Source organism: Rhipicephalus microplus, chromosome X, assembly GCF_043290135.1.
Source record: "Rhipicephalus microplus isolate Deutch F79 chromosome X, USDA_Rmic, whole genome shotgun sequence".
NCBI lineage: Eukaryota > Metazoa > Arthropoda > Arachnida > Ixodida > Ixodidae > Rhipicephalus > Rhipicephalus microplus.
In genome coordinates, this window is record NC_134710.1 from 353551428 (window position 1) to 353577209 (window position 25782).

General features: G+C 40.8%; 1 protein-coding gene across 1 annotated transcript in view; it reads left to right on the forward strand.

Annotated features, from left to right (window-relative positions):
- LOC119161144 (nose resistant to fluoxetine protein 6) overlaps window positions 1–25782 on the forward strand; it is a 111106-nt gene that overhangs the window by 64052 nt on the left and 21272 nt on the right. The window contains exons 11-13 of the mRNA XM_037413496.2: window positions 12574–12656; window positions 17579–17701; window positions 20200–20320. Coding sequence (XP_037269393.1) covers window positions 12574–12656; window positions 17579–17701; window positions 20200–20320 — 327 coding nt within the window. The remainder of the gene's footprint in view (window positions 1–12573; window positions 12657–17578; window positions 17702–20199; window positions 20321–25782) is intronic.

Below are 25782 nucleotides of genomic sequence, written 5' to 3' on the forward strand. Positions count from 1 at the left end.
CATACAAGACAAAATAAACTAAGCAGGTAGACACGTTCAGCAGCAGACGAAATGCCATCAGCTGTTCGTTCAGCTGCCTGGGTTCGACTGTTGCCAGACTTGAAGAAGGGTTTCGCTAACTCTATCAGCACAAGGCTTAGGGAAACAACACTACCACTCTAAATGCACGTATTTTGCTGTAATGTCAATTTAGAAAAAAAGAATAACTAGAAAAGGCGTTCTCTTAATGTACATAGATAGGCAATTCTTAACCACAATTGCGAATACTCTCGTGATCAGGCGCTTTTCTCGGCGCATGCAGTTCACTCAAGTGAAGGGAGCATTTCCAAGGCCTCCCTTGGCGAAGGAGGTGTGGAGGAGCGTTCATGAAACGCAGCGGCCTCTTGAGTGGAGGAGCACGCTCCACCTTGACTTTCTCAAGTCGAGGGAAGCCCTTGAGTGAAGGAGCGTTTGTGAATACGGGCCTAGGAATCGATACTTTGTCGTTATGTACGTGGCGGGGGTAGCAGAGGTCCAGAGGTCACATACGTCACTAGCGATCTGGTGCGGCGTCAATGCAACTTTTGTTGCTTTTCCTGGAAAGCTACACCAGTGTTGTGTGCGCTATAGCGATGGGTCACTATTAGAAAAATGAGCATTTAGGTAGACTTTGTAAGTGCATTAAAATAAATTTTAAACATTTGCTCTCTCCGACTCTTGGTGTTAAGTATTTTTGCATATAGAGGAAACCCACAACCGGTTTGTGATGGCCTCTACATTTTATGGCACCACTCCCTTTGAGCATTTCTATTGTGAATTCATGCACTCTAAAGGTACATTGAACAGTCGGCGCTAAACTTTATAAATCACTAGTTCCACGCAAACGTAGCACTGCTCAGCAACTTGCGACTGTGTTCAGTCGAACAACGTAGCACATGTTAGCATGTCTGACAATGGACCAGTAATCTAATTACAAGGCTAACGATGGATCAGTAATAGAAATAACGTCGAACGCGCCAGGGAAGGATGACCGATTGATTGATATGCAGCGTTTCACGCCCTAAAAGCACCATATGATTATGAGAGACGCCATAGTGAAGGGCTCCAAAAATTTCGACCACGTAGGGTTCTTTAGCGTGCAACGAAATCTGAGCACACGGGCCTACAACACTTCCGCCTCCATCGGAAACGCAGCCGCCGCAGCCGGGATTCGAACCCACGATCTGCGGGTGAGCAGGCGAGTACCTTAGCCACTATACCACCACTACGGGGCGAGAGTGGTGCCTAGTCATTCATTCTTCGTCACACAAGTGTGAAGTCGTGCGTAACAGATGTACATTATTGAGCCACAACAGTGGATTGTGTATTTGAATGGCACATGTGCCAGTACACTGCCAGTAGCGTTATCGACGAAGGGGAATATTTTTAGCAAGCAAGATATGTAGCAGTGCTGCTGACTATCAATGATAGTTTGAAGTACTTCCGATTTGGGTTTCCTGCGTGAATAATTATCCGTGACTGCTTGACCTCTGTGAACATAAAGTATAACATACTGAGCACTCTTTCTTAAATGCGACGCATTTAATAGAAACTTGAAAGCCGCGGGTCGAATCACGGCCATAGAGGCTGAATTTCGGATGTAGGCGAAAATGCTTCTCGCCCATGTGCTCACATTGGGGTACACGTTAAAGAACCTCAGGGAGTTGAAATTTCTAGAGCATGCCACAACGGTGTCACTAGAGCCTGCCACTACTCTAGAGCCTGCCACTACGGAGCCTGCCACTACCAAGTCTGCAGTCATAATCATATGGTGATTTCGGGACGTGAAAAAAAAAATATTATTACTAATTGCGAAACATTCCTTGACGCACCAAAAACAGTTTGAGGGCATCTATCTATCTATCTATCTATCTATCTATCTATCTATCTATCTATCTATCTATCTATCTATCTATCTATCTATCTATCTATCTATCTATCTATCTATCTATCTATCTATCTATCTATCTATCTATCTATCTATCTATCACCAAAAACGAAATCCTGCTCTCTTAGATTTGATTTAACTTAATATATTATAAAAAGTGTTATTATATGACAGTGTATAACGAACATAATTGCCAGGATGTTATTGGGAAATATTGACATATATGCATAGCACAACCTTAGTGAAAACCAGCATAAAATGAGGCTAGGAATGTTTAGGAGGCGGTAATCGTACTGTTGTAAGTGAACTGTAGTATATTTTATTTAGGTATGAAGAAAATGAGGTGGAATAATATACAACATACCGCCAGAAGAGACCGAACGCGCCCGATGCTCTAACGATTGAGCTACGGCAACGGTCGTGCTCTCGTCCATATTAACTGGTATTTGTGTGCATCCAAACCTGGGAGTGCTACTCTGTGCGGCTCGTAGCCAAAGGACGCGTGTGTAACACTGTCTTGGCCAGCTGGTTCACGCAGCACTTGATCCTTTAGCAAGTAGACAGCTGAGCAATAAGCTTTCACATACAACCTTAACACACCAAGTCTGCAGAAACGGAAGCTCTTGCTGTGAATGAATGAAAAGTCAAAATTTGAGGACCAGTTTCATTGTTTCAAGGCTTGTTTGTGCGATTTTTCATCAAGATTACTTCCAACAAAAAAAGACCTCAAAATTCATCCGTAAGGTAATTCATGTCATGTATTTACAACGCGATTTACAAGCCATGCTTTTGGCACATTCACGGTCATTTCATTACCTTGGTATATACCAAAATTCAGGGCCGTAGTTCAAAATGCTTTTTGGGTGAGAGAGGGGAATAAGTTCAACCTATATACTTTATGTATGTTCTGCTATGCGTTCGTAAGTGTGCTGTGTATATATAAGCAAGAAAATTGAAACATTTCTAGAAAAAATGAATCCCTCACCCTCCTTCCTCCGCCTACGCCCTGACAAAATTTATATGTCATGGCATGAGGGCATGAGGAACGTAAATGAAGGGTCATACACTGTATTCACCGTACCCCGGCTACTTCTATAGCAGAGTAAAATATACCAATGTACTTTATGGTAATCTGTTGATATTCATTTATTTGGCTATAGCGAGTAGTAAGTCATGCAACGTTTTCGTCTTTTACTTGGTTGTTTGATTGGCCAAGTAAATAATTGACCCCTGACTGAAAAAGTTTTGTTTGGGACTTTTCAAATTATTTTCTATCTTTGCATCTGGAAATGCCGAAATTTTATCGCAAGTGTTCTAACAATTTGTATGATAATGCTTACGTTTATATTTCTGAGTGATTTTGCATCAGTTCAAAACGCCCACCAAAATACCATAAGAAACTAGCGTTCCACATTGGGGCAGTGCCTGAGAACACGTGCGCTAAAGCGTCAGTGACACTTAAAGCGCCGTTTTCCAATAGGCGGACCAGCGGGCGGTGAAGAAAGAAACGATGATGTTACTTTGACCTTGTTTTTCTAAGACGAAAAAGAAAAGCATTCCTGGCATAAGCTGCCAATAACCATTTTGAGAGCAGCTAACAGCAGAGCAAAAGTGGACACTAACAATTGTCGTTACCGGGTGCGAGTCGGGGCATTGTGTGCGCCCCGGAAATGTTCTCTGACGCTGACAACACTTGCTTAACATCTGCAATGTCACCCTCTCTACGCTGAAACACAGAAAATTTTAATTGAACCTGAATATTCGAATGATCACTACCCTTACTTTCAAACCAAATTTAAATAGCTTTTAGGCAACGCTCATCAGTCATCAATAATAATTGGTCAAAAGGGCCCCAATGTAAAGGACTCTCAAACAACACAAACACCCCGAGTTTCAAAATTTCGTGTCAGAGGTACTTTAGGAATGACTTGAAGTAACGGAGCTGAAATGAAATTTCAACAGTTGCAGATCGGCTCCCAAACATCCGAATAGGCATTGTAGAACCTTTTACCGAGCATTGGTGTTTTTCTGCTTGATAGAAACACCCGTAAATGCAAACAAATACCACGTGACACGCCCGCACGCACGCAGTTATTGTAGAGCTCCCTAACATTACGCGTGTCAACAACATGCTTTCCTCGCGGTGGTTCATAGATGTGATAACAAAACACAGTATTTACAGCTTTTACTGGCGCAAGCAACAGCTTCTAAGTGCACCACTGCCAGCATTGGCGCTTTCCTGTGGCCTTTTAGACGATACCCCACCTGGCCAGGTGTTGCAGCACGTGGTACTTAAGGGAGCCTTACGATCGTGGTACGTGTAGCTGAGGATGCAGGCATGTCACTCGGCATTCTAATTTTTTTTTATTTTTTGCAAATCTGTCGTTAGCAGAAAAAAGTATTACTTCATGAATTGATGGTTAGAAACTGCTCAAAAGAACTTTTGAAAGTGATCTACAAATATCGCAATACAAAGTTTTGCCCAATTTTTTTTTTCCCTAATGGTTGCCTATAAGGCTTCATCAATTAGGCAATAATCAGAACAAAAACACTTCAACCTGTTCTATGCAATAATCATCAATATCAATTTGGTTGAGTCGTCATAGTACGTCCGGACATTTTTAAAATCACGTGGAGTTATCTGGGACACCCTAAATACCATGACAAGCAAACATTTTGTTAGCATTCTTTGAACTAGCATTTACAGCCATACACTAATGATCATAATATAGACAAATGCCCATACTTACTATCATACACAAAGCAGCATTCACAACTGTACCAGTATTTACAGCCATACACTAAACAACATATCATTGCTGAGTTCCCCAATTTCATTGAACGACAAGGCATGTGATGTGTGCATATGCTTGCTCTACTTTGCAAAATATCACAATTGCTAATAGATATGTGAGGTTTAACATCCCAAAACTACCATATGATTATGAGACACGCCGGAGTGGAGGGCTCCGGAAATTTTGACCACGTGGGGTTCTTTAACGTGCACCCAAATCTGAGCACACAGGCCTACAGCATTTCCGCCTGCATTGAAAATGCTGCCAGCGCAGATGGGATTCCATCCCGCGAACTGCGGGTCAGCAGCCGAGTGCCTTATCAACTATACTAGCACAGTGGGGCAAAAACTTCAATTGACGGGTAGCGCTTGCGAGGAGTCTGCTTTGGTGGGATAGTGGCAAGTGTGCTTGGCTGCTGACCCGAAGGTCGTGGTTTCGATGCCAGCCACGGCGTTCACGTTTCGATGGAGAGGATATGGTAGAGGACCGTGTACTGCCCTATGTCAGGGGATATAAAATACCAACAGGTGGTCAAAATTGTCAGAACCATCCACTATACGGTGTCTCTCACATTAAGATCGAGGTTTTGGGGCGTAAAACTCCACATAATACTACTAGCGCTTGCAAGAAAAATGACTTTTAGATGAGAAGCACTTTAGGGGCACGGGCTGTCGTAGGCTGCCTTCGTCTCTTGTAGCGTAGTATAACGCTTGCAAAACCACGCATAGGAAGCGCTCTTTAGTATTGACCGCACTGACGCCAAGGAGAAATCTTCTTCTTGTTCTTTGAGAGCCTTGATGATGATATCAAGCACGGAGGATTTTACAGGCCCGGGCTCTCGTTTGTTGTCGCTTGTAGTAACGCAGGCAAAAGGACGCGTAAAAGTTCAAAAAAAAAAGAGGCAGTAGGCGAGAAATAGATAGAGAACGAAAAGGGGTAAATAGGAAGAAAACAGTAAGAAATAGAAAGAGAGCAAAAATGACTGGGGAACAGAAAAACAATGACAGACAAAAGGAAATGAAGGGAAAACCAAAGAATACTGCCCAGCCCCACACATACTTCTGACTTGGTGCCACTTGTGCGAAGCTGTTTTTTTTTTTTACAGTGAAAGCTGTTATGATATCACAACTCTGGTCACGCGCCACCGTAGTTGCCCGCCGCCGCCACGGCCAGTGCATTCCGTAACCACACCGCAAGAAATCAGAAAAAGAAACCTGGTGTCAATTACACCGAGAGGCTTGAACCTGGGTCCGATGTGTGCTAGCCCAGTATTCTACCACTGATCAATGGCGGTGCTCGGGACTTCGTGGCAAACTTGCCTTAGGCAGGTTTGATGTCGGGAAAGAAATCGCGTTATTACGACTTATAAAGCGTTTTAGGACAGCAAAAGAACAACCAGCCCTCACACAATGCGAAAGGCGTAACAAGTGGGTCATTCAATGCTCCAATCCTTTACGAAAACTTGTTCTTGTTAACCTGTTAACTGTGGCATAATTCCTTATCGTCAACAGCCACTGCATGAGCAATTGGCACAAATTTTTCGCAAGTGTTTAGCGGACACAACATTAATTAAAGAATGACGAAAAATAGCTTAGTGAATGCTGGCTTACTACAAAAATTTTCCTATTAATGCCGCAGTGAATATCAAGCAAGAAGAAGCCGTTTCGTGGCTGTGAAGAAGCTCGACTGTGAAGAAGCTGCCCTGGCTTAGGATGGGGCGGCATTATCCATATTGCTCCTTGAGAGTTCGTTATTTTCAATATCTTTAACGGTATTTCTCCGCTGAAGCGTGTCATTCGATCTTGATGTCATTTTCATCTCCTGGTCAAAGGCATTCACCTCGGTTAACTTCCACTCCCGCCAAGAATTGTTCGATTGACTATTCGTTACGCAGTGGGGCAAGTAGTGTCCCTGTGGCTCAGGTACCTACGGATGGGGGCACTATACCGATGAAGAACCCAAAGGCAATTAAAGTGGAGCTTCGAATAGCCATTTCGCATTTCCAAAAGATAACCGACGTCCAGCAGTTTGGTCGCGGAAGCATCCTGTTCTTTTCCACAGATCGGGAATGCATTCGTGAGCTCCTGCAATGATCCGAATTTGCAGCGCATCTGGTAATCCCGTTTATTCCAGCACACCTCGCATGCTCGAAGGGATTAGTCCGCGGTGTAGACACAAGCCTGACACCCGCCGAAATGCTGAATTCGTTTTCGGTGGCCGGTGTAATTTCAGTGTACAGGTGCACCCGTACCAATGACAACGAAAAACTCCCAAAGGAATAGGTGATAGTGACGTTTATAGGAACAGTCGGATCTTCAGAAATTAGGGCAGGGGCACTGATCTATAAGGTAGAGCCATTTCCCCCCAAATTCTACATTGTTTAAAATGTTGGCGATATGGACATAGCGTCCGAGGGTGCCTATCAGTTCTTAGATGTCGTTGGTGTGGAGAAAACCATGACAGCCGCGAGTGTAGCTCTGAGAAAGAGTGCTGCTGCTTATGTAATTGAACGCACCCTGCAGGCTGTGCAGACTGTGTCGCAATAAAGGGACCTTGCTATATTAGATATCGTATAACGCAAGTGGTGCTCTCGTAGAGAAGCAGTTGCTGGAATGCAGGAGAGATCCAAGGGATATGCAGGTTTTGCAGCAAGTACTACCACTTCCATGAATGCATCTCTCGCAACATCTATCGCAGAGGCCATAGAGAAGGCTTTGGAAAATGCAATGGAACGCCTCGCAAACAACTTTTTTGAAACCTTGGCACAATTGGTTTCTAATCAGCTGTCCCAAATTTTTGGTGTAGCCTATACGTACGATCGGGATCCTCGGGCATGAGTGGTATCGTAGCGCACGGAGATAGTGCGACAGCACGTCAGCGATTGGTTTCTCCTGAGGCAGGGACTTCCAAAACTAAAGAAGAGGATGGTCTAACGGATTATTCGGAAGCATGTGCAGATATGGATACGGACTCTCGTAAGGCTCTAAAGCGAACCCGACCTCTTCCACCAAAAAGTTCTTCGCATGATTCGAAATCAAAAAAGTATCTGTCCAAAAAAGAATTCTTCGAGAACCTGTCTGAGAAAGACATTTTGCGAAACATTTTGGACCAAGCAGTTTCTGCTACGGTCCTGTCATCAAAATAGGTTCACTAACCATATTACAATGGAATTGTAGATCAATTGTTTCTGCAGCCACAGAACTATCATACCTTTCTTCACAACTTTTACCGGATAATATATTACTGCAACAAACCTTGCGTTCAACCGGCTAGAGTTTTCACCTAAAAAGGTATCAACTCTTTCGATTTTACCGACCTTGTAGAGGTGGTGGACTTGCTGTTTTCCAAGCAACTAAGTTTAGTTACAAAGCTAAAATCTCTTATCGGTGTATGGCTCTAGATTTTGAAATTTTGATAGTAGACATATTATTACCCGACGGTTCTCCCTTCTCGTTTGTAAATGCATATTTCCCAGCCAGGGTGCAAGACACACGAAGACTACACGACATGTTCTTTGCCTGCAGAAAGGATATATTATTTACTGGATACTTCAATTCCCATCATGTGGCTTGAGGTTTCAAAATAGATTTAGGCGGAAAACGCTTGCGGGAACGGGCTATTGACGAGAATTGGTCATGTTCGAATTCACACGTGGCTACTTTTGTCCGAGTTCTTTCTAAATCTGTAATAGGCTTAACATTTTCAAGCTCATCTTTAAATGTATGTTTGTGGCAAACTTTAGACTGTGCTTCTAACTCTGACCACTTGCCTAATACTTTTGTCCTCAACTTTCCGAGAATACTTGTAGCCGAAAAGGTCAGCTCATTCCTCACTTATGAAAAAATAGAAAAAGACTTTAAGGCTAATTTTATTCGCCACAAAGATATCCAAGATGACATATGGGCTAGGAGTCAGTGTACAGTGTTAAAAAGATCAGTAAAAGACGACTTTTAAACGAAACTCGGCCCCAAGAGGTTCTTATAGTCTATGGTAAACGGAATAGTGCAAGAGGAGCCATAGAAAATGTATAGCTGCATGGAAACAACTGCTGGTCAACCAAAGCCCGAAAACTTGGTGTGTATATATATTCGCAGCAGCAGACTTCAAACGCAAAATAAGTAAAGCAAAAGATGGCTATAATATGAATCGATTTGAATATATTTCTAGGGCTAAAACAAGCGCTCTTCAGATTTTTAAGATCGCAAAACAGTTAGCACGCTCTGAAAATATTGACTATTCCGTTGTTTCTCCCGTGATCTCTCTGATTTAGTAGAAAATATCGCGAAAGGGCTCCAAGATAGGTTTATGTAAACTATTTCACTGCGGATTGTGAACCCAATGGTGGGGGAGGAGTTCGAGAAGATTACATTAGATGAGATGGCAGGAATAAAAGGGAACTTATGTCCTTCAGCACCTGGACTAGACGGGTGACCAACGCAATGATAAATGTAATATTCGAGATTTCTCGAACTGAAGTACTTAATCTGGTAAATTTTTCTTTGATAAAAGCTTGGATACCTTCGAAATGGAAGCTGTCTAAAGTGATTCCACTTCCTAAAAAGCAGAAAACAAGATTTGCCTTAGAGAATGTAAGGCCATTACCGCTCACGTCTAATCTGTTTAAGCTAATTTTAATAGTTTTGAATGGCCTGGTACTAAAATATACTGATAATAACAAAATGTTACACCTCAGTGAAATTGGTTTTATATATGGTTGCTCACTATGGTGTGCGCATGTTTACTTAAAGAGCCGAATACAACTGGGTAGGCATCGGCGCCAATAATGTGCATTAGTTACTCTAGATTTGGCTAAAGCGTATGATAAGATGGAGTATTCAATTTTATTAAAACAGATGGAATATCACCACTTTCCCAACTACATCACTGTGTGGATTTTGAAGTTATTTTGAATAATACTGTTTTAAGTATGAAGACTCATCGAATAGATATAAGCAGACACGTGGCGTACCACAGGAGCTATCCTGTTGCCAGTTTTAATTACCATCGTATTAGGCTCTATTCCATCAACTAAGAATATTTAGTTATATGTGTACGCGGACGAAATTGCTTTTTTTGCAAGTATTGCCAATCTTCAATCCCTATACCAGAGCCTACAGAATCATCTCAATAAGATAGAAGGGTGGCTGAAAAACAATCATGTGACGCTGAACCTAAAGAGAAGTTCGCTTTTTGCATTCTATTTTCTGCAGCCTATACATCCCGTTAATATATAGTAATGAGCTCATTCAGCAGCAAATTTTCCTAAATATTTGGGCATCTTATATAATGATACACTAAATTGAAGAAGACGCGCTGATTATGTGTACTCCAAGGCAACACGCACCATGGGGTGGCTACGGAAGCTCGCAAACCGTAAAACGAGTTTAACAAGAGATGCGCTAACAATGATATAAAAACTTTATGTGCGGCATCAAGAAATTCGGATGTGTATAGTTCTGTGGCAGTGCAGCTTATAAAATGAGACTTCTAAAACTACTAGAAAGAGAAGCGTTGCGGTTGTGTCTGGGTCTCCTAAAGTTTGTTGCAAAAACGTGTTGTATATGGAAGTTCGCCTACCTTCTCTGCTGAATAGTTTGAAAGTTCTTACTGTGCAAGCATTCTTAAAGACATACAGTTGACCCCGAAGAGGCTCATTTTACGTTGTCATTCAAGAACCAACTTTGCTCTTTGAAACGCATTAGTCGCGACTACACACACCGCAAATCATATTCGCACAAGCGATGCTACATAAACTGAATGTAAAAACTAAACATATTGGCCTAATATACAATCTAATGTAAATGCTTTGCATGCAATTTGATTATTTATTTCCTCATAACGCCAAACAATTGGCACATAGGTACCTAAAGAACCAGTTGGCAGATTATCTAGCTCAACTGCAGATAAGCAATGTTATTGCGACTGATGCATCCGTGTCAAAAGAAAAGGCTGGGGTTGGCATCTTCCTTCCTTTTTTATTGGTCCTTTTCTATTTGACTCCCAAAATATATCATGTATTGATTGTACAATTATTGGCTGTTGTTCTTGCCCTGCGCAAATCGCCTTGAAGGCAATCATCAACAGTGATCATTACAGATTTATTATCAGTGTGTAATGCACTTTCTGCAGCATCAAATGCAGACTGATGAATAATTTTTGTCATTTAATATTAAAAACGTAAAAAAATTGGGATTTGCTATGGGTACCAGCCCACCGCAGGTTATATTTGAACGAAATGGTGAACTTTATAGCAGTAGTATCTCTGAGTGAGCCCACCATCTCAGTTTTTCCAGATACGGCTTACGTGACAGCGCTGAGGTTCCAAAATCCTTGTTTGCACTGGGAGTAGGTAATTTGAATAATTTTGAAGATTTCGAGCATTTAAGGTATTGCTGAAATAAACAATGGTGTGTATCTCACCAGTTCTAAGTCACTTATACCAGATTGCGTGGTACAGTTTCACAACTAAATTACTACCTTAACAAAGCTCGACTGGCGTCACTGTTGTGCACTTTTTGCAACAAAATTGAACCAATTTGACATTTCGTTTTATTCTGTTGTCGTTATTCATCAGAGAAAAAGATTTTCAGAAGCCCCATTACAGAACTTAGGAATACGCGTAAATGTAACAGTATTTTCATCACTTCAGAGCTGCTCATTAGGTTACTGCCACATGGATATATGATCCACTGTGTTTGGCTACATCAATGACACTAAAAAATTACCGTGCTAGTGATTCCCAACCATTTCAAATCTTTAGTTTGCAATTTGTAGCTATGTCTGTCAGGAACAACAGATGGTTTGAGCGCTTGCTCAGCAACCATTTTTGTTTATTGGCAGTTTCATCTCTAAACTAAATTTTTTAAAAATTGGCTTTAATTTCATTTTAGTTTCATATAGGTATCCTGCAGCCCGGTTCTTCGCCCATCCCCGTCTGTGGGTGAGCGCCATCTATCTGAGGTCATCAGCATCATCATCAGATTAGAAAACGCTCCGACAGGCCACTCATCTAGCTTTCGCTGTGACTGTTGTAGTGAACACGTATCCCGAAGGATTACGGCCATTGGCGTGGGTCTAGTCTTAACTAGCTTCAAGGCACGTCTTAACTGTCACCGTGGCGAGAACACCATACTGCTCAAGGTGGCAACACTTAATTGCCTGCGGCAGCACCGCACACCCAGTACACAGCCCGTTGCAACAGAAGCTGCCGGAAAGGAAATAGGCTTATCCACGCCCCGGGCGAGAAGTACTACACATGATGCCGCGATCACGTCTCCGTGGTCATAAGTGGTTTACGGTGACACCGGAACAACAGAGCCCAGTCGCTCGAGCGAAGGCGGAACTCCACTCGTGTTGGCTTCCGAGAGGTACGGGTCGGCGTAGTATGGCCACGCACTAGGACACTGCACCGCTCTTCAGCCTTGTGTACAAAAGGAGGGGTGACAACAGGTAAGTGTTCGCCGCGGGCGCAAGGCCCCGTTGGCGAAGTCCGAACGAGCCCCAAACAAAAGGAGCCGACGTACGGAAAAGAAATTTGTGCTTACCCTATGTCGTCCCGGAGAGGTTCTCTCTCGCTCCCGACACGCGCGTGCAAAACGTCCCCAAGAGACTCCGCGCAGGGCGCCGCACTCTATATTCGCTTCCGGTGGAGAGGGGTTAAACGTCACTCTCCTCTCTTCTAGCTTGTCAGATCGTGGAGGTGGGAAGTCATGTCGGGACATGGGAATGCAGAAAGAGGTGGCGAAGCCCGCGCAAAGTCGGCAGGCTCGCCTCAATTCTCGCAATGTGCTGTGCTTTCAGCACAGTCAACCTTATTTCATTGAAGGCTCGCATTTTCATAATTCTCAATCCTTTGTAATATAATTTTCGCAGTCCACCATGCCACACTTGTGGTACCTCTCAGCAGACTTCCAGCTTTTTGTGGTGGCCGTGGCTGTGATACAGACGTTTGGAAGGTAAGTGTACTGAATGGCAATCAAGTTGCCTTCTTTTTCGGGCAGGCATGAAGCACGTTATCTTCATTTTGCATCTTCATATTTGTACCAGCTAGCAAATAGTGCTATCATTTTCATTGGTACATATTCTTAATATTATTTTAATAAAGAAATATAATAACAAATAAATTTATTAGTTATTTGTTAATGAAAGATATAAGTTATTTACACTTGTGTCCACCATAAGAGTGACCAGCAGTGAGAATGCCGTTGTACATGCAAATGGATGAAAGTTGCTTTTCTACTTAATGATCGGGAGTGATTCTGTTGAACGATAAATATACGAAGATGTGTACCATGATTTTAATGACTTTCCTACTCTTAGAGGCAGGGTAATAATAATAATAATAATAATAATAATAATAATAATAATAATAATAATAATAATAATAATAATAATAATAATAATAATAATAATAATAATAATAATAATAACATTATTATTATTATTATTATTATTATTATTATTATTATTATTATTATTATTATTATTATTATTATTATTATTATTATTATTATTATTATTATTATATTTATTATTATTATTATTATTACGACTGGCGGTCCAGCGTCACGCTGAACTGCCAGTCGTGTTCCTTTGACTCTGAATTCTTGTTGCTGTCTGAATCAGCCACTGCCGTCCACTGAAAATGAGCGCGAGTGTGCACTTTTCAGTTTTTTAGCTGCTTTGTGACTAATCTGCCCTTTGTAAATCGGGAAGCACTTTCAAGAAACGCCAGTGGTCTTAAGTAGCGGCAACATACACTATAGAACGAAACAGTGTATTATGACCTTCTTTGCCGTTCCACAGTGACCGATTTCCTTCTTGGTACTCTAAAATATCCTCATTGGAATGCAGTAGCAACAATCACGCCCCGAAAACTGTGTAGAACCACGTATTTAAACATATCCGACTGGTAGCATCCGCAATGTGTTAATTGTGCACTTCGACAGCAATGCAAGATGCGGATGAGCAATCGTCAGAATGGTAGCTGCACGCAGAAAAACTCCATAACTGCAGCAGGATCACTGCTGCCGTCGCGGTGAGCCATGCCGCTACAACGCGGGTAACGCTCCTATCATGTGCGAAACGATCAAGTGCAAAAATTTAAAAAGGAAGGCCTGCGTACCTATCGAGTCCAACCATGGCTGCGTATATGAATGATGTCGTATATAACAGGCAGATATTTTGCAGGCGTCGTCAATTTCACTGAAGTATAAGATGAAGAAACGTTAACAGTGAGCATATATTCCTGTTTAATGGTAATGAGTTTGTACTGAGGTGTTCAAATTTTATTTTTTATTGATATGTGAAAACATTTGATGAGTTCACTGACGTAATTCTGTGAAAAATCTCTGGTGCCGTTAAAGCTTGTCAGGACAGATATGTTGATTAATATGTTCCTGGTGAGGGAAAAGAGCCTGCAGTTAAGGGTTCTGGATAATACTTACACCGAAACTACATAAATACCAAGTGCCACTTGTGATACCACTTGAGTATTCGACACTTATAAAGGACATGCATAGAAGCAGCACACCCATGTGCAGCTTGATGCAAACCCACTTCCCTTATGGCGACGAGCTACAGAGTTACTACCTAGTTGCTGGAATAGCTGTCATGTCACCATGTATTAGCAGAAAAAGAGGGGCATCGTAAAAGATTTGTTGTGTGCTAAGATACTTATACATAGGTATACAGTGAAACCCACCTACCAAAATGCCAGTTTTAAGAATATATCGGTTGTAACAATGATAGGCGGCTGCACTGTCAGTTTTTGTGTGTTTTCCTTAGCGAATTAGCCCACTTACTGCAATGCCCACAAGCTGCATTATCGCTTATAGCAATGAATTGAAGCAGTTGGGTGTTTGTTCCAAAATGTATTAAAACGCGAAATCAGTAACAAAAACAAAACAAAAATTCAAGCAGCTGAACTCCCGCCCGCCACCCCAGTCTCCCTTTTTATTCGCGTACGGTCTAAGCGTTCAGCAGGAGACGGCATTGTGACAAAGCTCACTTTTGATATCCGCTGCTCCGTGGTTTGCTTGTCGCGTCTGTTAATACACTTCTGTGAATGCATTTTGAGTTAAAACATCACACTAGGTAAAATTTCAGTGTCCACAACTTCATACGTTGTCATACATTGGCTGCGTGTGCCTAGTGGCGGTCCCGTGAAAGCGTCCAAATTTTCAGGCAAATTCAAAAATCGGCCGCTCTGTCACCCTTATCACTGATATTTGTTGGCGTATCTCGTCTGATACTACCATATTTTCAGAAAAACCTGCCACCTTTATACATCGTTTTTTTCGTGCAACCAGTTTGCAGCAATAACAATGAAACGTTCGTGGCATTTTAGCAATGTTATAAGTGAATTTGATTGTACAGAAAAATTCATTGCTTAGCGGTGCAGCTTTTTGGCAAAGCCAGTAATAAAGTTTGAAAAGGCGTGGGAGTAGTGGTGGCTTTTGTTGATGCACTTTCGGGCGTGAAATATGCGTAAAATTTAAAACTTCGAAGAACCTCACAGTCCGATACGTCTAGTATCAAAGTATCAATCATGAAAATTTGGCGACGATTCTCTTGACGTGACCAAATAAGTTTTTAAAGTGCCTTTCACCCCAAAAAGTGCAGTACGCAGCTTATCCATTACTATTCATGTTATAACTGGTTGTAACGGACAAGAGGGAAATAACAGAAGCAATCATTCCTTATTCTTGTTCAGTGTACACGCTTGATAATGACGTTGCCCATGATTTGACTACCTATAGCGCCATTCCACGTATTGATGACGTCTGTGTCGCTGAAAAAAGTGTGTTATCGCTTCTGTCACCAGGAGCTGACTCTGTACCTAATGCCTTTCTGATAAGGTGTGCTGAATTTATTTCCAAACACCTAGTCTTGATCTTTAAATTCTCTTTTTCGGGCACTGAGCTTCCCAATTATTGGAGTCACGCCAAGATCACGCCTGTACCATAAACTCTTTAGTATTCGCTTGCATCCTCGTTTAGGCCTATCTTCTCGTTATGCTCTAGTGTTGAAATTTTAGAACATTTGGTATTCAAACATCTTTGTGTTTGTCGAAAATATTAACCGAATTACTCTCCTTCAGCACGGCTTTCGCAAAAGATATTCTACGGTAGCCCAGCTTATTGAGACGTTTAATTAGCTGGCGCCAGCAATTGATGTGATTGGTCAAGTAGATGTTGAAATAATTGATTTCTGAAAAGCTTTCGATCGTATGAGTCACCAAAAATACTACTTAAGCTCAAACTGATACTGAAAAAATGACATAATACTTGAGTAGATAGCTGCTTATCTTACAATGATAAGACAATTTAATACTATTGATGGTTTTAGCTCAAGTTCCGCCCACGTGAAATCAGATGTGCCTCAATGGCTCAATAGGAGGCCATTTTTCCCTGTATTTTATTATTGATAATGTGCTAAACTTATCCCTGAAACAAAGCTGTTCGTAGACTATTGGATACTATCACAAATACTTTATATTTACAATAACCCAAAATCGTTTTATACTACATTACCATCGCTTTAAACGTGGTGTTCAAAATGGGGGATGACAATAATTTATAAAAAAACAGAAGCAATAATAGTAAGTGAAAAAAAAACAGCCACCTCTCTTTACTTATCCATCAATGGTCATGCTTTATTGGAGGTCACTAAACAATATTATTTAGGTCTAATAATCACATCAGACCTAAATGAAATGAACATGTTTGTTATAAAAAATATGACAATATAAATGCTTCCCTCCTTGCGAAGGTGGCTTGTGAATGCTACACCGCAGATCAAACTTCTCGCATACAAAACTTTTATTAGGCCAGTATTGAACTGCGCAGCTGCAGTGTGGCATGCCTTTACTGAGTTCAATCCTAAAAACTAGAAGTAGTCCAAAAAAAATCTGTTCTACTTGTGTTTAATTGTTATAGTTAGTGCACTTCATCTTCAATTTCTTTAGTTTAAGTGGAGCGCAAAAAGCTTCTCCAGAGAAGAAGAATAGAGCGGCTGCAGCTGTTTTCCCGATTTTTCATAACAAAACTAGAATTCGCCAAACAGTTCACATTAAATGAACAAGTGAATGTTCTGTGTGATATTATCATTTATTGAAAGTTGCAGATTACGTAAATAGCACAGACACATTGAAGCATTTTATTCCTTTTTTCGCTGAACTATCCGGAGGTGGAATTGCCAATCACCCAATACTGTAGAGTGTACAACACTTGGTTTATTTCTGAATGCTCTCATCACCCTTTAGTAATGGGGTTTTTAAACTTGTATATTCATTCACTTACCCCAAAGATAAGCAAGGCTTCCCTTTGTATTCAGTCGGTTTTAGTTAACAATATTAAGGTAGTTGTTGTAATCTTTTATTGTTTTTCGCAAATTATTACAAAATGCTCAAATATATGCTTTTTTATTGTATGTTATGTTTCCCGTACGACTTCATAGAATGATTACCGATTTTTCTATGTTTGCGCGATGCTGATTATGTTGTTTCCTGTGAAGAGTTCCGTATGCCTATTTCTGCTTTAGACATGGTAAACAGGAGAGCAGTATATAATAAATAAATTAATTATTTAAATAGATTGTCATACATTGAGTCTCTGGGCATTGTGGTGGTCCCGTGAATACGTCCGAATTCGCAAACATACCAAAAATTTGGCTGCTTGTTATTTTTGTCACTGATGTCTGTTCGCGTATCTACTTAGATATAAATTTGTCACAGCAGCCTGCTGCCCCCTTCTTTCATTTTTTCGTCATGCAACCTGTTTGTAGAAATCGTAGGTTATTACAATGACATGTTCACGCACTTGAATATTGTTATAGGTGGGTTCGACTGTATTTCTATTTTCTTTGTTTCTTGCAGTGAGAAGCGGCTCGCAGCTGTCGTCTTCGCGGTGCTCTCGTTGCTTTGTTGTCTCGTGTCTGCGTGTCAAATATATGGCACCAACATGCTGCCTTTTATTGTTCCTTTGCACACATCTTACAAGTAAGAAGCGTCATACGTGTGTTATTAGTTCAAATATTCGAGAATATGACGCACAAGATGCGTCCACTGTTTGGTCTCACACTGAAGTACACGTAATTTATATTATCGATGTATAGGAACATATACTGCAGCAAATTTTATCGAACGTTTTTATATAGGGAACACCAACACTACTTTATAGCTGTTTGTATCATCGATCAGCCTAGAGTTTATGCGTTATAGCCATTAAAAGGTAGAGTAAAATTATTTTTACGTCAAAGAAACCACTATATTATTGCTTTGATTGAGGCAGCATAAATACCACTAAAATATTGTTGAATTCAATTTGCAACCAAGCCGAAACATGACGTAGAAAGTATTAATTTTTCTCGGGTCAGTTCTTTTTGGCCTGACTTCACGGAACTTCAGACGCATAAGAGTACTTAGATGTTAAGTGACCTCATTCGCTAATATGACGCAAAATATTACGACCAGTTGGCTAAAATTTGACTAACAATATACAAAACAGACTCATGGTTCGCCTTCAATATATACAAAATATATACAATATATACAATATATACAAACAATATACAAACTCTCATGGTTCGCCTTCGTGGTTACTACCTGTCCTAAGTAGACGTACTTTTCCTGGTTCATAAAGACAGCCAGAAATACACGCAGTCACATTTGGGAGCTGTGATAAGGAATCGCATAATTCCTTTTAGGCTGCAGCCTCAGTTTACTATCTATAGGGAATAATTTATTTGTATATATGGACGCTCTCACTGCGCTTTGCGTCACCGTTGCTATGACGTTCGGTATGAAGGTAAATTTGCAACATCACAGACAGTACGAAGGTCATTTTGCTTGCTGGAACAGTCGTGTTTTCCTACGCATGAGTTTTAAGGTTACTCCACGTTGGATGCTATAGCAGTTAGTTGTAGCCTTATATTTCGTACAAACACTAAATGGTTGCTTTTGAGTTCATCCCTTCTCACTTGCAATGAAACTGTAAATATTTATTATTGTTGCTCATGGAATGTAGGAGAGTAAACAGTACATCAGCAATTTATTCAAAGTATATTCAAGCAAGATTTTGAACGTAATATTGTAGGAGATGGCTATCTGTGCACTAGGGACCACGATTAAGGTCCTATCACATTCGTGGAAAACATCTGCATCCTGTTTTTCACATATATGTGCAATACTCTTTTCGAAACTCACAAAATTACGTCGTAAGATTAATTTTTATAAATCGTATTTTCAAAACCCTATTATACTGCTAGCCGCTAACCTAGTCAGAATAGCTAAGCTATCAACTTCACACTGAATGGCATAATCACTTCCACCACCACTCGTTGTAGATGTTTTTGTCGACGTAACTAATCTTGCTAGAATCATGGTGTGGTTTTAAAAAACACTGTGAATTTTCTTGAGGTACTAGGGCAAGAGAAAACAATGTATATGTGAGCTGCCTCACGAGGTCTGCTACCCGTCTCTAACAAGAAATGCAAACGCGCTGTGCCTCTCTGGCACACATTTCCAGCATCTATTCGCTGTATTCTATTTCTTGGATTCTGTTATATCTAATGTATTCTTCATCTGACAATTGTAAACGACACTACTTAGTGCTTAGTACGGTAGAAACCCACAAGTGCCAGTGGTCAGCAAGATCTCGCGCAATTTAGGTGGGCCTGTTCCCGATAGTGAATTGGATAATGCACGACATAATGTGAACAAGTACTTCATAGTAAGTTTGAAATTCTAACTTATGGTTTCATCTTGAAGTTCTATTCACTGCTAATGAAGCTTTAACACTCGAGCAAAGTAGAAGAAAGTCCTCTAATAGACATAACTTGTTTTGAATACGTTTTTTTTGAAGTGACATGCTGCACACTTGCCTACTCCAATCTGAGACCGAGCTGAATCAAGAAGAACGTGCCTTTTTTAACAAGCTTCCTTGACGAACGCTTCCAGAATTCATAGAACCTGATTCTTGCTGCTGATTTTTGGTAAAACAAGTTGGAAAAGTGGACACGAAAATTAAGATATGAAACTGACACGTATTGGATCCCAAGTGCGCTGCTCGAACAGGCCAAATGACGAATGGCTCTTTTCCATACGCACCGAGGAAATGAATCTACGTACACTGATTTTTATAGCATCACTACATTTAGCAACGTCCTTGCAGGTGCATTTGAAAAGCAAAATTTTTCATTATTTTTATATGCGTTGAGCTAAACTAGTGATTCAGTTTGTCGCGTTATGTCATGATGCAGCTCAAGCCATGAAAACGTTTGTGTCGCCAGGGACAACCTAACTGATGCCACGCACTTCCTGAGTAATAGCGAGCTATTCACCAGGTGCCACCTTACACGTCAGAAATTTACCAGGAGGCTGCCAAACATTGTGCGAAAGATAATCTTCCATAAACGTTAAGTGATTCCATCATGCAAGTTTTCTTTACAGAGATTTTATTTGATCCATTGTGTTTTTCTCTTCATTTCTTACTACAGAGACACATTTGACACAATACAATACTACTACCAGCTTCCATTTTACCATGCTGTGTGTTTCTTCTCTGGATGTATGACTTTCTTCTTCGTTGAGAAGTACGGAAAGGTCAACATCTCCAAGGTGAGTTAAGAACCATTTCCTTACCTATACCGGCAGCGAATTTTACGCAATAATCACTGGAAGTACCATGACAACATAAAAACGATGCAACAGAAACTTCATACTGTGCAGTTTTTTAATAAAGCTTGGCCAATAATTTTATTACCTTACTGAATGAACATTTGCAAACATTAGCTAGCACTAGCTATCCTTTAGCGAACATCAGCCAAGTTAGTTAACGTCATCCGATAGCAGCCTAGATTAACAAATATTTAGTTAATACTAACTTCAGCTGTTTTAACAAACACCAGCAGCCATTCAACAGTAGCCGTGATTAGCCTATGCTAGTTACCATTCAGCCAATGCCAATTGACACCAAACCTGGCACCTTTACGATGGCTGGAAGAGTGAGCTTCCTCTTCTTCAATCTTTCCCCATCCACCTTCGCCTGTTAATGGTAGCGTACCACGCGTCGTCCAGGTTAACCTCCCGGCATTTCTTCTATTCATATATATATATATATATATATATATATATATATATATATATATATATAGATATAGATATAGATATATATATGTTGGTTATGTTGGTCATGTTGGTTATATATATATATATATATATAACCAACATGAGAATGGATGTTATGCCTGCCTATTAGTGCGACTTCTTTCCGCCTGCGATGACAGGATGGCGCCGTTACTTCTTGCGGCCACACTACCATCTTACAGTCTATATTTCGCCATTGTGTCATATTTTTACTTGCTGCGCTGACTGAATAATACATTGCTGCGGTAACAGTGTGACATGTATCTATGTTACGGCAATGATGATATGGTGTTTTTTTCGCCGTGTATATTACGTGTTCGTATACCTGGTATACAGAGACGTACTTTTTTTCGCAGGTGAATGTATTTGTATGCTTTCACACTGCGACAGGTACATCATTTTTGCCCTGGAACGGAACCAAATAGTTTACACGCTCTAAAATCATGTATCATGTACTATGCGATTTAGTCAGCAAACCCTGGCATTTACATAACTAAAACCTAGGTTGGTTATAGCTGACATTCCTGAATCTGCTGTATAGACCTGCCTTGGCATAGCGTAAATTCACAGTATTCACATGAGTTAGCGCTAACATTACGCATGAAGCACTTCTGAGTGAATGTATACTGCGAAACGTTTACACCTTAAAGGGTGTAAAATGAGTATACGCATCAAAAGCAACCATATGAACACCTTTTTTATGCCCTATGTTTACAATTTGAGGTGTTCGTGATTAAAACACCCTCAAAACACCCCTTTTACACCCCTATATTTAGGTTGTTATGAACAAGGCTACAAATTATTGATTTAAATGTGAGATTTAACGTCCGACAGCCACCATACCATATGATTATGAGAGACGCCGTAGTGGAGGGCTCCGGAAATTTCGGCCACCTGGGATTCTTTAACGTGCACCCAAATCGCATGGGTGTACTTAATCCAACACCCATAGTTTAAGGGTGTTCATAAACACCTTATAAATTAGGGTGTAACGTTTATTCACACCCTACGTTGTCAGGGTGTTTCTCAACACCTTATTGTTTAGGGTGTTTCTAGACAACCTAAAATGGTGTTGTGCATAGGACAAAATTACACCCTTATACTTTACAGTGAAACGTTACACTTCAAAAATTTTACACCCATAAAGGTGTATTTTTGTTCTAAGGGCAACAGCCTTTTCAATTCAGTAAAGCCTTTCAATTATTCTACCCTTTCCATTAGGTCCATGTCACACCGTCTTATATCAGCTACCTTGCGCCTATTGATTAACTTCGAAAGCTTCACTAGCTTTATATTGTCGCTTGCATTTGAGCCTTTCACAATTTGTCGTGTCTTGATGAGATTATTTTTCTACTGATAGTTTGCTCGTGTGCCGGTCTGAGAACTGGTTAACCTCCCGGCCCTTCCTCTTTCAATCCTCCTCCTCCTCCTCCTTGCTGGTTATCTGTTTGGTCACTGTATACATTCCACATCCATTGCACACACTTTGATAATACTAGTAAGATTATTGTTCATTGTGTCAACGCTAACTTCGGTTACCTCATTTAGTGCCTCGAGTCTATTCTGAAGCGAAACTGAATTACTTGACTTTCCCCTCACCGCTAGGTTCCTGTGTATCAGTTTATGCCTTTGAATTGTTAATCTAGGGGAATAGTACGAGCTCTTACCATGCTATGGTCACTGCACCAGATCTTCCCAACTACTACTATATCCAGTACATTGTCTCTGTGTGCACACAGAATGAAGTCTAATTCAAGTTTAGTTTCGCCATCGGGACTTCGCAACGTCCGCTTACGGTTGGCCTGTTTTCTTGAAAACGTATTCAAGATACGTGAATTATTACGTTCTGCAAACTGTACTAATAACTCCCCTCTGTAATTTTTAGAGCCGATGCCATATTCCCCCACAGCATAGTCTCCTGCCTGTTTCTTGACTACTTTGGCATTAAAGTCGCCCATGAGAATAGTATAATGTCTCTTTGCTTTATTAATGGCTCACTATACGTATTCATAGCAGCGTTCAACCAAATGATCCTCATGGCTCGGTGTAGCGCGCAGGCCTGTACCACCTTTATCTTGCATATTTTGTTAAACATAATTATGATAGTGACGACCCTCTCATTGATGCGATAGTAATACTATGTGTTGCCAGCGATATTCTTGCGTATAAAAAAGCCCACTCCTAGTTATTTTCTGTCAACAATCACATGGTAGTATAGGACGTGTGGAAAGCACCTTCCGCTAATAATGTAGTGAGGGGATTATGGGTAGCGGGCAATGTGCGTTAGTGCTGGGCGGACTTTGGGCAGTTGCTTACCAGGGCAGATGGTGAGCAAGGTTGGCAGATGACGGATGATAGCCCAAGTGGCTGCATGGTGGCTAAAAAATCTGTGGAGTAAAAGGTGGGTGGAAGGCTCGGTGATAGCGCGTATTTAAAAAGTTTTCTTTTGATATTCTTGCAGTTAAATATAAAAACAGACTTTGCGATTTCACAAATATGCAGACAAGTTACCCCTCCCCCCCCCCAACCCCAAAAAAAGCTAAGCGTTTACTCCCAGCTTTCCATGCAAATGTGTCATCTGAACAAACAGAGACTGTAATGCTACGTTTTACGTTAGTAGCGAACGGCCTTACTCTGAATAAGTTTACTTTTCTACAACTGTTAGATTTGGGCTTACTACTCTGACTTATTCAGCTGCTTCTGCGCAAGAGCATGCAGAAAACTTTCTACTATTCTTCATGGTACTTCCTCAGTGGTTCTTCATGAAACTGCTAGAAAAAAAAACAATTTTTCTCAACAACCTGAAATATAGATGAAAAATTTTTTTAAGAAATAGAAATGGTTTGTTAAAGTAACCAGTGAATTTACGTACCTATACTCTTATTCAGGCTTCGCTTAAATCACTGCATATAGCAAAGAAACCGAACATTATTCGTGTGGCTTTCTGATAGTGTCAGCGTTTAACCTGTATCTCATTAGGAGTGTAACACTTCTCGTTTTGCACAATGAATAACTTAACGTCCGCGCTTTGTGCAAGTATGATAATTTGTTGGGCTAGTTGTTTTTTAGATTCAGACTTGAAACGTTTAACCCGAAGAAAGAAGCCACCTCAAAATACAGGAACACGCACACGAACAGCATAGCGTTCGTGTTTTTCTGTGCTTCATTAGTGTACGAGTTTCTATATGTTAAATAATATTGCGTTCACGCTGTTTATACATGCCCGCTGAACACTTTTTTCAACTATGTCACTAGATAATAGAAGATAATCTCACTACAAATCACTATATTGTTATTGTGCCACTGGCTATTTCTTTTCGTGGGCTGCCGTCAACAGAACACTGCTTACCCTAATTGCCGAGATAATTATCTGCATTCGTAGCAGAATGACAGTGCAAGTTTAGAGGCAGCTCTTGAAAGAAATTTTGCTCAAAGTACATGCCAGTTAGTTCTGCCACGAAACATCTTGTTCATCTTTAAAGGCTCGCACGATTCTCTCACTCACACTTACGAAGACTAATACAAAAACATAACGAAAACAGAGCCTGGAACTTACTTCGAACACTACCACAACGAGTGAAGTTCACAGCGGAAGATGCCGACAGCCGGCCGACGAGGATACACAGCCAGCAAGTTGTTGTTCGAGCTGCTATGCCGACCCCCCCCCCCCCTTCATTCTTTCTAAGAGACACACAACATTTAGCATAATTTTTCAGGGGCAAATGTTGACCACGTGCAACTATTTCCGACATAACAAATTATGAACACACAAGCACGCGCGCATAATCAGTGTTTAGTGATTGTAACCTGCCCTAATAACAAAATATACACGCTAAGCAAACACTGGGAAGCGGCCCCGCCGCGGTGGTCTGTGGCTAAAGTATTCGGCTGCTGACTCGCAGGTCGCGGGATCAAATCCCGGCTGCGGCGGCTGCATTTCTGATGGAGGCGGAAATGTTGTAGGCCCGTGTGCTCAGATTTGGGTGCACGTTAAAGAACCCCAGGTGGTCAAAATTTCCGGAGCCCTCCGCTACAGCGTCTCTCATAATCATAGGGTGGTTTTGGGACGTTAAACCGCACATATCAATCAATCAATCAACATTGGGAAGTGAGACGTATCGCGTCTTACTGATTCACCGTCACAACACAACCCGGTGCCATAGCAATATTTTCCAAGATTGTGTCTAATACACGCCAATTAGCTTCGCCAGCATTATGTCATATTAAAGTGCAACGACGATTGCGGAATTCCTACGTAAGAAGGAATTCCGCAATAAAAAAAAGGCGAAACTTTTATCTGCTTTCAGTGAATATGTACAGCGGGTTGTGCGCCCGTCTCACGTATACCAGCCTTTTTAAATGTAGTCTTTTAACTTCTCGGAAACATCAAATGCGGCTAAGCTAACGACAGCTGCTAGAACATCACACTTCACATTCAGCACAACTGCAAAAACATTCAGTTTCCCAAGGCAATCACGTATATAGCAATGACAATGCGTGCGTATGTAGGGTATCACTTACAGCTACCTACCTTTGGCTAAAAAATATGCTGAAAGGTTACTCATTGTGAGGTTTACCAGCCTTCAAGTGATTGGCCGGATCTGCGTACACAGGGCCACACTGTACCTAAAATATAGAACTTATTTAATGCTGCTCTGTGAACACTAATATATTTAGACCTATTATTATAATATATCCAATTTTTACGAAAAGACCACATCAGTGAGCGGTATTTTTATCATACCTGTGATATACTTTATTAGAAAATGCTCCTTTTGCCCATCTTTCTTGAGGAACTTCTCATAACGAGCAGCTTAAGAGCACAAGAATATCATCAAGAAGTCTGCTTCTAAATGTTCAACGTGGACAGTTTCTTCTATACCTGGAGATGCATTTCATACATGGTTTGAAGTGCTAGAGTTATGCAGAGCTAG